General features: G+C 43.0%; 1 protein-coding gene across 1 annotated transcript in view; it reads left to right on the top strand.

The window, feature by feature from the left end:
- Positions 1-13,946, top strand: part of UMODL1 (uromodulin like 1) — a 39,147-nt gene extending 25,201 nt beyond the window's left edge. The window contains exons 14-20 of the mRNA XM_064706916.1: positions 551-764; positions 3,079-3,536; positions 5,114-5,256; positions 6,752-6,988; positions 7,828-7,987; positions 10,553-10,640; positions 13,759-13,946. Of these exons, the coding sequence (XP_064562986.1) occupies positions 551-764; positions 3,079-3,536; positions 5,114-5,256; positions 6,752-6,988; positions 7,828-7,987; positions 10,553-10,640; positions 13,759-13,946 (1,488 nt within the window). The remainder of the gene's footprint in view (positions 1-550; positions 765-3,078; positions 3,537-5,113; positions 5,257-6,751; positions 6,989-7,827; positions 7,988-10,552; positions 10,641-13,758) is intronic.
- Positions 13,947-14,190: the final 244 nt, after the last annotated feature.

A 14,190-nucleotide genomic window follows, 5' to 3' on the forward strand; every position in this document is an offset into this window, starting at 1 on the left:
TGAGCAGTGTCAGGAGCACCTTCACTTCCACGAGCAATTCCTTGGATTGGATTGGAATTCCTTGGATTTGATTGGATTCCTTGTATTGATTGGATTCCTTGGATTAGATTGGAAATCCTTGGATTGGATTGGATTGGATTCCTTGTAGTAGATTGGAATTCCTTGGATTGGATTGGAATTCCTTGGATTAGATTGGAATTCCTTGGATTGGATTGGAATTTCTTAGCTTGCCCCTCTCCCCAGAGGCATTTGGAGAGGCAGCTGGAGCTCCCCTGCAGTCTCCTCCCTCCCTCTCTGTTACCAGAGGCCAGGGCTTGTGCCAAATGCCAGATGAGATGTATTAATCGCTTGGCTCGTTTAATATTCATGGTTAAATGTGCACCACATCCCTCAGCTGCTCTGGCTTGAAAATGTTACAAAGCAAAAGGTCAATTTTCTGCTGCTTCCCTCCAGAGCAGGAAGCACAGCACTCATTTCTGAGCAGTGTACACAGCCTGGAATGTAATTGTTCCATCTGCCCATCCCCACATACATTTTGTTTTCATTGCAGGTGCAGAAATCTCTGCCCCTTGAGGTGCTGCAGCAGATGGATGCTGGTCTGATTCAAGTGCTGGTAACGGGGGTTACTAATGGGAGCACAGTGGTAAGTTTCAGTTTGCTGCTTGCAGAAGAAGTGGATGCCCACCATGTCATCAGCACTTTTTGTGAGGCCTTGGAACACAGCTCCCACTTCACCATGGACAGGAGCAGCCTCTCCACACACGGTGAGGAGCAGCTTGTGCCCCAGTAATTCTTCAGAGCCAGATAAATGACAAAATCTATTATTAATCTGTGTCTTCTGAGGTGAAAATACCTGTAAAACACATGGATGAAAAGCCTTTCTCTCTCCTTATATTGCTCCTGCTTATCCATCCAGTAAGTTTTTCAGAGAACACCCCCAGGTGACAAAGGAAGTGAGGTACCACTGATCCTAAAGGACAAAACCAACTGATCTTTGTGACAATATCTAGAATCAGTTTTACAGAGAAAAAGATAAGGAGATGATAGAGGTCATGGACTGAGGGGTTTGTAAGCTACCAGTGGAAAGAAGTCCCTGAGCACAGCCATAACTAGCACTGTTTAAAATCATTTAAAAACACATTATGCTCTGCTTTGCACTAATAATTTTTCCCTGAAAAAGAAATCCCAAGAAATAAATGACTATGAGTTCTTCTTCACTGGGAATAGTTGTTTTCCTCACACACCTGTGGGTCTGGAGCTCAGGTGAAAGCCCACACTTTGCCAAAGCCCAGCATAATGGCTGATTATACAACTTCTTTTCTTTTAAATGTAATTGAAGTAAGTAACAAAAAACATTCATCTCCTGACTAAGAGCAGCTGAAATCTGTTTCACAAGTCACCTCTGAAAAAAAACCCAAGTAATGAATCCCTGACATGATCCATTTGTTCTTTATTATGAGCTGTCAATTAGAACCTCATGCAAAATTACTTCAGAAACATTTATGCTCTGCTCCTTTTTTTTTTTTTTTTTTTTTTTTTTTGCCTGTTACAGCTGTAAATCTGGAAAGTTACACATCCTGGTAATAAGAAGGATCACTACTCTCTTGTGGTGGTGCTTTGTAGAATGCCTGTCCCCCTCAAACCTGGGCCAAAACAAAGGGTTTGTTTAGGGACAGGTCCCCATAGAGCAGGTGGCTGCTGCTGCTTTCTGAGTCCCACCTATGCTCTGGTTTGCTCCAGTTTTTAGACTTTGGAAAGAGAAGTAAAATCATGGTTTTTCTCTCAAAAATGAAAATTTTGGCCAGGTAAAAATTAAGACAGCAAATAGATTACAACCTGGACCAGTGACACAAACCTTCTGCTTCACTCATGCTGGGCATTTACTCAGCATCTCCTCAGAATTGTGAAATGGGGGGAAAATTGAGGAGGCTCCTGGGGTTAAAAGCATCTTCTTGGCAGTGGGAATAAACTGCATTAATTTTAATGCTGTAGGGTTCTTTTAAGAGTTCTGATTCTCATACTTTCTTCAGTAATTTATATTTGGTTTTGCAACCACAATGATAAGGAAGTCACAATGATTTGTCAATTGATACCAACATTTGTTCAGTTTTAACTAAGATATTAATGTGAATTAATTAATTAAGCTTTTGGGAAATCCAGCTCTGGAAGAGCTCCAACTTTTATTTTCCTTCCTTTATTGTGCAAATCAGTGACTTCTTCATTTAGGGCATTTCTGGAAGCTGGGCAGCTCCATAAGGATTTATATATGTGTACAGATTTTATATATTGCTTGGGAAATAGGTGGTATTTTTATGTTTCAGGCACTAATATTATTTAAGAGAAGTTTTGTTCAATGAGACACATTGTTTGTACTTCCCTGCAAATTGAGTTTATTATCTTGATTCTCTCTCAGTCAGTGGTGGGTGAATACTCAGGGTGTAACTCCAGACCTGTGCTGGATGTTGGGTGTTTGACACACATTGATCTGAACCTGTGCTTCTCTTTTTCCTCACTTTTTTTCTTCCTGGAACCATTACAGATTGTCACTGACACATTTATTCCTCTCTCTCAGGACACACCTGCAATATGGGGCTGCCACATGAGCTTTGTCCCATGCATCCCCCGAAATGAGTTTTCCAAAGCACTCAAGGTCCCATATTTTGGTCACAAATGAGGCCTGTGGTTTTTTTATCAAACTCCTGGTGATGCCCCCAGCCAGAACTGGGCATTCTCCTACAGTTCCAGGCAAAAACATACAAGCACTTGCTGAGCAACTTCCAGTGGGGAATACTGCGCAAGCACTGATCTTCCAAAAGCTGTATGAACATGTGTTACACACTAATTATTGCAGCTTCCAGGAAATAAAGCACTTCAGCTTTACTGATGGACAGGCACTTTATGTGTCTCATGGGCTCCTTTCTAAAAAAAGCCCCAGCTTTGGCAGTAAGTAGAGCAGGTTAAAAGAACAAAAGAAACTGCTTTCCTGCCAGTAACTGAGAGTTTCCTCCTAAGAGTTTGCTTTTGCCAAATGAGACGAATGTAAATTACAACAGTACCTTTATTTTTGGCTCTCTTCAGCACTTCCCTTCAGCCAGAAGGCAACAGTGGCAGATAAGAAACCTGTGAACAGCACAATTTTACCTGTGACATCTCTGCAAACTTCAGCTCATGTTTCCTCCCCTGCTTCACTGGACTTCTCTCCTGCTGAGCACAAAGCTCTGGAGGACCCCATGTTCTCCAGCACAGGGCTGAGTCCTCTCACCATGGATCCCATGGCAGCTCCTGATGTTTCTCCTCAAGCACCTCCAGCCCCCCTGGTCAAACCCGCCCAAGAGTTTTCCATTAAAGATGCTGTGAGTGTGTCTTGTGAGATTGAGAGGATTGTCCTTGCCATCCAGAAGAGGTTCTTGCAGCAGGAGTCCATCCCAGAGAGCTCCCTGTTCCTGGGGGAGCCTGGCTGCAATGTGAGCACCAGCAATGGCACCCATGTCGTGCTGCAGGCGGGCTGGAGCGACTGTGGCACCCAGCTTGAGACCGTAAGTCCCCTGATAAGGGAATGCCAGCAAGCCCTGGAGCACTTTATTTCTCTTTCAGGGTGAGAGAGGCAGTGGCAGATCCTCAGCTAGGTGTGCAGGCTATTCATTGCTGAACTTTTGTTGGAGAAAGAAATCCCCTTGCTGTGATGGAAAGTTAACTTTGTCACCAAAGAGAAGGGGAATCTTTCAGGTCAGGCAGCAAAATTCAAGGGTCTGTCCAAACTGAGAGTCACTTCCCATGCCTCTTCTGGGTTCCCTTTGCAGCTGTCTTTTCTTAAAAGTAATTTCATCACCTCATTGTCGCAGACATCTTTTCATGAAAACCCTTTCCTTGGGATTTTTTTTCTCCTGAGAAGCTGTGAGGCCTCAAAGACAAAATGTAAATAATGGTTATCTGCTGCTGTGGAATGCAACAGGTGCATCTTTGATTGGTCTCATGTGGTTGTTTCTAATTAATGGTCAATCACAGCCCAGCTAGCTCTCTCTCTGTCCAAGCCACAAACCTTTGTTATTCATTTTTTTCTATTCTTAGCTTAGCTAGCCTTCTGAGATGAAACCTTTTCTTCTATTCCTTTAGTATAGTTTTAATTAATATATAATAAAATAATATATCAAGCCTTCTGAAATATGGAGTCAAATCCTCGTCTCCTCCCTCATCTGAAAACCCCTGTGAACACCGTCACACCTCATAGTGACAAATACTTCAATAGCTACCAGTAGTGAGGACAAACAGTGACAGCTCTCTTTGGGTCCCAAACCAATGGCTGTGTTCAGACCATGCCAAAGTACAGAAACTTCCTCCTGGAGCAATGACCATTGCTAAGGAATGTCATTGTCCCACCCCTGGAAGTGTTCAAGACCAGGTTAGATGGGGCTCTGGGCAGCCTGGTCTAGTGGAAGGTGGCCTTGCCCATGCACTGGGGGTTTGGAACGTAAAGATTTTTAAGATCCCTTCCAACCAAAGCTGTTGGTGGCATTCTGTAGCCATGATAGTTTCTGAAAAATCCTTTCCTTAGAATTTTTGACTCCTGAGAAGCTGGGAGGCCTCAGGAACAAAATGTCAACAATGGTTATCTGCTGCTGTGGAATGCAACAGGTGCATCTGTGATTGGTCTCAAGTAATTGTTTCTAATTAATGGCCAATCACAGTGAGATGGCTCGGACTCTCTGTCCAAGACACAAGCTTTTGTTATCATTCTTTCTTTTTCTATTCTTAGCTAGCCTTCTGAAATCCTTTCTTCTATTCTTTTAGTATAGTTTTAATATAATATATATCATAAAACAATAAATCAGCCTTCTGAAACATGGAGTCAGATCCTCATCTCTTCCCTCAACCTGAGACCCTATGAACACGGTCACAGAGTTCTGTGATTCTATGTTTCTATGATATGACAAAAAGGAAAAAGAGGAAGACTGGTGTATTTTCTTTCCCTCCCGGTACAGCAACAAAGATACTGGAGGTTTAATCTGTTTGATTTTTGCTGTCAGGAGAATGAGGAACACCCAAGCACCTGAAACTGGAAAGCTCTGGTACAACCCTGGAAATATTGATGTGTTTTCTCCTTTCTGTGCTGCAGAACATGACTACTACAGTGGTGAGAACCACCCTTCGGAATGATGTTTCTGCTCAGGGAATAATCCACCACTTGAACATTGCCAGTCCCATCCACTGTGTGTTTCAAAATGATGTCTTGACTTCCTCTGGGTTCATTGCAGAAAGGTGAGGACCACCTCTCTCTGCTTTGAAATTCTGCTGCATTGGGAAAACCCACAGGGGCTGTAGCTGTATCCAGTGGTGGCACTGGGAGCAATCTGGGAGTCCTGTGCTCAGAATGATGCTTTAAGTTTTAGCTATTCTATTTTTCAGATCCTGTACTGCATTCGTGTATTACTCTGAACTCCATGTAGAGTGTTTGTAAGCTCTCCTCACAGTGTGGTCAGACAAAACAATCCTTCCAGGCCTGAGAACCAAAGTTATCATCACAGCCTCAGGCCTGAAAAGTATAAACAAAATTAAATTGGGGGGGAAGCAAACTGAGGGAATGTGACTTAATTACTTGGACAATTAACATCTGATATGCAAATAGACCAAACTTGTATCTCATGGCCCTCATCCATCTTGGCTGTAGCCTCTGCCAGGCTCCTGCATGGCCCAAGATGTATTTGTTAATGGCCTTTTATAAATATCCACTTTATTCTCTGACTCTGTCTAGCCTGTGCTCTAGGTAGCCAGTCCAAGGCGTCAAGGAGATCCCTGTTGTGTGTTCCTCTCCTACTCCAACTAATGTGCCAGTAGATCCAACAAGTTGGCCTTTACCTTGCTAAACCACAGGTGGAAATAAACCTTTGGGAACTGGTTCAGGAGTCAGAATTCCTGATCTCCTTATTGCCTTCCTGGGCAATCCCTTGTAGCAAAACCAGCATTTTTCTGCTTTTGGAGTACATCAACTGTGTTTCTTTCCACATGATGTGAGCCTGCAGATTGCTATGTGGCTTCTGAGAATGACAGTTTTTAACCCCCCACAAATCCTTATTTGGTCAACTTGAAAAAACAGAAGATACATCATACAAATACTTTTTTTGTTGTGAAAGGCCCCACCTTCAAGCAAGATGGAATCAGAGCCACACTTCCCAGAAAATCAGGGCTGTGCTGACAGAAAATGTGACAGCCCAAGCCCTTCTGTAATGGGAGTGTCCTCCCTTCAGACAAGTGCACCTCCTCTCCTGCCCATCATCCTGCTTAAACTATTGGCACCAAATCCAGTTCCTGTATCCTTGCCCTGTCCAGAGATTGTATTTTCCTTCCTATTCCCCAGCAAAGTCTTTGTCAGGCCACTTTTCTTTGAGGTCTATAATTTTCTCATGCCTTTCACTTTCTGTTCAGATTTTCCCTGTCTCATTTTTTTTGGCTAAGCTTTTACTGTCCTTATTTTGAGCTTTCAGAGAGCTCATAGCCTTGTTCCCCTTCTGCTTCACTCTGGTGTTTCTCTCTGCCCTGTTTGAATTGCTGAGACCACCCTTTGGATTTTCCCACTTGTGTTTCCATTCTCTCTACCTTCCCAGCTGAAAATTCAATGCTTTTTCACCTTTCCTTTTGAACAGTGTCCTGCCATCCTGGACTGTAGATTTTTGTGGGGAAACAAGCACTGATTTAAGACTTGCAGAAACTCTCAGTCAGCTTTGTGGTCTTTAAAAAAGGATAATTAACTTTTCAGACTTTACACCATCTTTGAGGATTTGCATGGACCTGGATACTTCAGAACAGAAATGCAGTTGTTCATTGGGAGCTCCCCAGTGCCCAGAAATTTCAGTGTCTCTGCCAGTGAGGATGTGCTGATGGAGGTGGGGATGCAGAGGGCAGACAGCCAGCTCAAGGTGGTTCTCACTGATTGCTGGGCCACTCCAACCAATAATTCAGTGGATCCCCTGCCATTTGTTTTCATCAGCAACAGGTACAGCAATGCCATTTGCAAATACTATGAGCCCTGCCTTAGGTCTTACAGTGGTACTGACTAATAATATGTTGTATTTTAAATTACTTTTACATCTGTTCTCATCATTCACATGCATGGTCCCTTTCTATCTGGCCTGGTTACACCTTCTTTGAACAAGAAATGTTGATATAAAAAGGGATTTCAAAGGGCTATGTGAAAGTTTTTTGGGTTTGGTCATCTTCCTTCCAGTTTTGTGAGGGAATTATGCTTTTAACCTGAAGAAATCACTTGAAGGTGATTTTGGCAGTCAGTAGTGAAAGAGCATTTGACAAATGGGTGCTTTATCTCCTGATCTGTGGTTCAGAGGTTGTGGTTGCAGCTTTATCAAGAGCTTATGTGCCTCTTGTCAATAAGGAAATAGGATATTTAATTCCTCACACATATTAGCCTCTGGTGAAAGAGGTTTGTTCCTGTCTGGATTCCTGATCTCACCCCAGTTTCATATTTCTTAGGCACACCTTAAAATACAGAATAATCATTTTGCTCATCTAGTCCTTTAAGTTTGAGGGTTTTTTTCAATTTGTGTTTGGTGAAGCCAAGTTTAAATCTCTCTTTCTGTTACTCTTTCCCTCCTTCTCCAGCTCTCCAACCACTTCTCACAGCTCCTGTTCCACTTGTTACTGTGAGAATAAAGCAGCAAAAAGCCTCTTATCACCACTGCACTGCCAGAGCTGCTTCTTGAAGGGTCTGGCTGTGACTTCCTAAAGAAAGGAAAGCCTTAAAACCCAAAGTGCTATAACCAAAACCTGCCTTCTCTAGCCTTAGCAGCTCTATGTGGTTTTTGTCTCCCTTTTCAGCTGCCCCATCCCAAATACTTACACCACACTGCTGGAAAATGGGAATTCAAGCAAAGCTCAGTTTAAGATGAAAATTTTCTCCTTTGTCAACAACTCTGTGGTTTACTTACACTGCAGAATTCGCATTTGTATGGAGTCACCAGGAAGCACCTGCAGGACTGTAAGTGTTTTGTTCTGATTTGCTATTTCCCCCCACAAAAAATACATTTTTCTCACTGCCATATGGAAAATGTATGCAATGGGATGGAGGGAGTAATGTTTCCAAACAAGGTTTAGAATAACTCTAGAGTTTTCCTTTGTTCTCTGCTGAGAGTAGAGAGAAGTGGGGAAACACCACAACCATGTGGAAGTTTCAGCTTTTCCTCCTAGAAAAAAGCATGGAGTTTGCACAGAGCTGGGAACCTGAGAACTGGACCTGTCATTTATTTTAAGGATGACTGAAAAGCAATGAAATTAGGCTGGGTAGAAAAGTATCAGCTCAGATGGATGGGTCACAAGATAGGAACTCCCAGACTAGCAGTGTCAGAGGAATGTCTGAGTAAATTTACATTTTGTTCTGTCCTTTTTTCTTATCCCCTACAGATTTGCTTCTTCAACTGAAGATTTAGGTGCCAGGAAAGGAAGCTCAGTGTCATTAAGTTTCTAGGGCTGTGACTTTAATAGAGATTATGATGGCTTTTTAAAAGCCTGATTGCTTTTTAAAGCAATAATCCAAGCCATGTTCTGATAAGAACTGCAGTTTTTAATTGTCTGTGCTACAAAGCATTGCATTGTTTCTTTTTACTTACAAGTAAGTGATACACAGCTTTATCTGAAAATGTGTTGCTACCATAGAAAGAAGGAAAAATATGTTTAACTGATGGCTTTTTTTATTACTAACTGACACTTGGGAATTCTCTTCCTTTGCCAACCTTCCTGGCTCTTTTTCTATCAAGGATGTTTTCATTAGCAGTTTGGTGTTCCCCCATTGTTCAACACTTTCCTCTAGCTCTAAATAAAACAGTTTAAACTCATTATAAAGCAAGGGATCTCTTCCTAAAGGATTTTAAAATGCTACCAGAAGATGCTTGTTTCCTTTCTCAAAGTATAAGGCTTCCTCCAGATTAAAAGAAAATAATAAACCAAAAAAAAAGTAGGGACAGGAAACATGACAATGGTAAGATGGCTCCAGTTTTTGCAGCTGAGTATGAATATAAATATATCTATAGGATTCATTGTTCTTTCTCCTATGCAAAATTTATCCCTATTCAGAAGTAGAAGTCCTTGTCTTCCTCAAACCACAATTTAACCTCAATTTAGTGAACTGAGGCTAAATTGTGATGTGGGGAAGTCAAACACCAGGCACATCTACACAGGGTGAGCAATGGCTTTTACAAAAGGAGGAGGAGCTGCAGAAAGTGCAAAGATCAAGGAAGATGAGCAAACCCAGAGGATATTTGTAAATATTGTAAGATGGCTGGGAAGGTGCCCTGGGTCTGGGATCTGACCCTCTGATCTGTTACTCTGGGGAACAGTGACTTGCTGCAGGGCAGGTTTAGCTCAGCTCTTCACCCACACACTCAATATTTACATCTTGGATTATTTCCTCTTACTCAGTCTATTTATTCCTTGCTTCCTCTGTGGAAGAGAGTAAGGTGCTCTCAAGTTTAGAGCTAAAAATATTGACTGACTGAGGAGTAAAGCAGCAAGAAATGAGTGAGAAAAATTACTTTGAATGTGGAGTGATGTGCCACCACTATGCAGATGTTTGGTGGAATGTGGCTGCTCCATGGCCATGTGGAAGCAAAAATTCATTGCCACCAGGGAGCAACTACATAAATGTGTTCTGTAATGGATCCACCTACCTGGGAAAACGACTTGAGAGCAGACCAAAGTCATAAATAACCACATGGGTATTTCTCTGGGGGCTGACCCAGCTGAAGACACTTTTGCTGGCAGTGGATTGTAGAGGTTTTTGAGTGCAGCCAAACTGCTAACACTGATGGGACATTCTGGTGTAAACGAGCTGATAAAACACCCTGCTGATTTTGTTCGTCATGGTATGATGCTGCCACTTCTCTGGGGTTTTTTGTGCCTTTCCAGGAGAGCCACAGTACCCTTTGAATAATGCCAGGAGGTTTTGGTTCCCATCAGGGACCTTTGGGCTATGACTTAAAACAAAAAGGCAGCAAACAAAAAAAAAAAAAAGGAAGTGCACAGAAAATGCCTGTGAATGTGCTGCCAGGACAGGGATTTCAGCCTTGTAGTTCCCAGATTAGTGGTTTTCTTGTCACTGAAACTGTGGGTAGCTTCAGAATGACACCTGGCTCAGCAGGGTCTGAGAGCTGCTGCTGCTTTTGCTGGTGCTGGCTGCAGGATCTACTGTGCCTGCCATGGGCAGCACAAACATCCAAACAAAAGTGCTTGCAAACCCCTGGCATTAGTGATAAATTTATTCTCCCATAAGGTTTCTCTTACAAAAACAAACAGCAAGTTAATGAAAAGGTTGTCTGTGTGAAGTGTCTGTTCACAGCAGTGTGTTCCAGTGTGACTAATTACAGATTTTATACTGATTTTTCCCTGATGCCATTTCTTTTGGTGCTAATTTCAGTTTAACAGAGCATAACGTTAAGAAACAAAAGCTGGATGGTGAGAGTAGCACTGGGCTCTCACAAGCCCATCAGAGGGTTTTGTATTTTGAATTAATAAGCCGCATGACTTGTTGAAATTTGAATTGATGTTGCAGAGGTGCCATGCAAGGACTCGGCTCCTGAAGGCTGGAGAAACCATCTCCCTGCACAGAACATCCTGGGGACCCCTGTGGAAATCAGCTGGTGAGTTGAGAACATATGATCATGCCAGGATTATTTGTGCTGGCCTGTGACACTGTCTTGGTTTGGAAAGACGGGAGTCTGCTAAGGAAGGCAGGAGCCTCCCCTGAAATGGAGAATGTAAACCCTCCCCACCCTTATGAATTGCTATAAAATTTTAAATTAAGGGGCTCTCAGGCAAAAAATATGGGAGCAGGAAATAACAGTTCTTTATTAGGGAAAGGAAAAAAATAAAGGATAAAATAAACAATGCAGTACACTAGAACAACACTGACAGAGTCAGAACCCAACCTGACACCCTGTGGGTCAGGGTGTTGGCAGCAGTCCCATTGGAATTGTGGCTGCAGCCCTCCTGCAGTGTCAGGGGTGGTTCTGTTGGAGCAAGGGGGATCTGTAGAGAAGGATGTGTTCTTCCTCTGAAGATCCAGTGGGAGGAGAGGCAGCTGCTGTTCCTCTGGGGAATCCCGTGGAGAAGCTGTGCTGGTGTCTCAAAACCTCTGGATTATATCTGGGTAGCAATGCTTGGCTCCTCCCTCTGGGCTCACATCTCCCAATGGGATGCTGTAGTTCTTATCAGCCATGCAGTGACATTCAGTAGCTGTTATCAGCAGATGTCCCCTCCCAAGGGAGGAGTGATTGTGGTCACTCAAAGAGAGAGATAAGGCAAACTGCCCACTTGGCAAAGGTAATCTGCCTTGCAGAGGGTAATGGAAAGCATCTTGCATTGCAATCTTCAACAGGGACACAGGGGTTTTTGTGCCCCTCTGTGTTCCTTGGGAGCAGGCATTCCCGCTGGAGCCACGTGGCAGCCTGGAGAAGCACGTGCCCTCCTCGGAGCAGGGACTGTCAGGCTGTCAAGGGAATGTAGAAAGGAAGATAAAGTGCTTTTGTGTGGCTGTTTGCACAGGGTAGCAAGTGCAACAACCACAGAATCCAACAATTATTTCAATTGTAAGGTGTGAAAGCGGAGTTGATCTTTCAGATTGCAATCGGTTTTCCAAGTGTTTACACTCCTGTTAGTCTGCAATTATTTTGGGCTCTGAAGTCCCAAATCAGAGGATGTAGGAGATTTTATTGTTGTGTTTCCTTTGGCTCCCTGGTGCTGACTTCATTACCACAGTGAGGGAAGTGGCAGAGCACAGCTGATGCACAGCGCTCTCGGGTAATTTGGTGCAGTGCAGGTTAATTGAGGGCAAACAACAGCACTAGGGACAAGCAAAGTCTAATTTGTTATGCACCTGATTTTTCTGCGTTTAACCTGAGTGATGCTTTCAAGGGCACCTGTGATCTCTCATGTTTTCAGTCATTTGGTCCCCTCCAGCTTTACATTTATAACTTAACATAAAACACTCATTGAGAGCAGTTTGGCTCACCAATATCAGAGTCTTAACTCGTGGCTACCTTAAACAGACAGCTCATAATGTTCTTTTGGACCTAGGCACTGACTCTGACTTAGAAGAAGGTATTTTTCTTCCATTACATGGTCTGTTCAAATAGGCCCTCAGTGCTCATTTCTGAATTAGTTCATAAAAAAAATAAAATAAAGTAATGAATGCAGATTTCTTTATCTCTTAAAACAAGTAGCTCCCACTCCCATTTTTGCTGGAGATCCTGATTCATTTCTAATTTTGAAAAATGGTCATTTCCCTAAAGGGCCTCTGGTGAGGGGAGCTTTCTCTGGGTTGTGCTAAATTGATAAATTGATTTCTAGGCAAAGGTGGCACTTTTGATGCTGTCTCTTATTTCTAGTTTGGATAACCACCCCACATTTTAAGTGATCTACATCTCTGTGTTGCAGGGCACAACATGAATAATGATGTCAGTAATAACAGGTGTAAATGCATCAGTGAAACATGAAAAACTTTACCTGCTCTGCCAGCACTTGGTCACATAATATGGCAAAGGCCACTGTTCCACGTCCCCAGGAGGTCCTGCTCTGTGTCTGACCGCAGGCTGCCATTTCCACTGTGCATGTTCTACTTTATTCCTTTGTTTCATGCTGAAATTCAAAAATGAGACTGAATATATTACGCAGCATTGCTCTGGCCTGTCTTGGAATGATGCCCTGGGTGTCTGTAGCTTGAACTGCTCTCACTGACCTCTGTGGCTGCCAGCAGTGCCCTTTGGCCAGAAACCTTGTCTCTAATTGCAGTGATATTTATCTTCTGTGTGCCTCAGGTACTACAGAAGTGCCTGGCAAAACAAGTGCTGTCCTGAAAGTGTAAGCAAACAAATGTTTTGTAAATGTAAGCAAATGCAGGTTTTTGTAGGTGCATCGAGCCTTTGCAGGAAGGAAGAACTTGTTTATTATGATAAGAACTTGTGCAAACATGAAGAGAGGCATAACAATAAAGGGAGAGGGGTTTCTGCTTGCAGATTTGGACAAATGTATGGAAGTGTTTCAAAGGGAACCAGGAGAACCCTTTCTGTCTGTGATCTGTGGTGCCTTGGGAGGCACTTGGCAATGTGGGACTTGAGTTTTGCCCACTCTGGGGCATTTGGGTCGTTCTTTGCTTCCCCCCTGAGTCTGCTCTTCCAGCAGAGCACAGATCTCCTGCAGGCCCTGTGCCCTGTGTGCCACGCTTGTGCAGACATTGCAGACAGCCCCAGGCTGCTCAGCTGGCTCTGAACGACTGCTCAGGTGCAGCATTGACACCAAGCCAGTGTCACTCCACTGAGCCACATCCAGCAGAGGATCCTCCCCCAAATACTCTGTGTTTGAAGAACAGTTACATACATGAGAAAAGCAAATAAAGTCATTTTTATAATCACAGATGAATGGAGGCAGGGTTAAGATAGGGGAATGCTTTCCCTCTAAAGTACTTCTGAAAGTAAGGCAGCATTTAAAAAGTCACCAGTACTAATTCTTTAATTCTTACTTTAGCTGAAAATCACACTCTGTCTGCAGGGACTCTACACTGGTATGTGAAAAGAGAGCAGGGTCTGTCCTCGCACCCTTTCCATGAGAATCACCTTCCCCAGAGGCTGATACACTTCTGTAGCCCAGTTCTGTACTGGCACATTGCTAATTAACATGCAGTCCTTGTTTCTCTCCCCAGTAAAAGATTTAGGAATTTTAAGATTTTTTCTATCACCTCTTGATTTTTTTTTTTTTTTTTAGCATCTGGTTCCAAGAGAGAGAAGGAGGCTGGAGTGGGAATTGGATCCATCATCCTCATAGCCCTTGCTGTGCTTGGCTTTGTGCTGGGAGTTGTGACCCTGCTCATTTTCCAGTACCAGCGAAAGACAGGAAGATGCAACCTCAGGATCAAGTCTGACAACTTCAGCTACCAAGTATTCTATGATTAGTGACTCACAGGTTACTAATACATGTAAGTATCAATTATGATCAGTTGCATTTTTTAGCTGTTCAGTTGCATTTTTTAACTGTTTATCTCTTTCTGAAATGGTGAAATATTGTAGATGACCACTTTTTATATAAGAATATTTGACCCTGCTCTCCTTTTTGCTGTGGGTGAAGGCCATCCAAGTAAGAAAGAAATCCCTACTGTTCTTCCCTGTTTTCAAATGATGCAAACTACAAGAGGAGGAA

The sequence above is a fragment of the Zonotrichia leucophrys genome, chromosome 1 (genome assembly GCF_028769735.1).
Source record: "Zonotrichia leucophrys gambelii isolate GWCS_2022_RI chromosome 1, RI_Zleu_2.0, whole genome shotgun sequence".
Classification (NCBI taxonomy): domain Eukaryota; kingdom Metazoa; phylum Chordata; class Aves; order Passeriformes; family Passerellidae; genus Zonotrichia; species Zonotrichia leucophrys.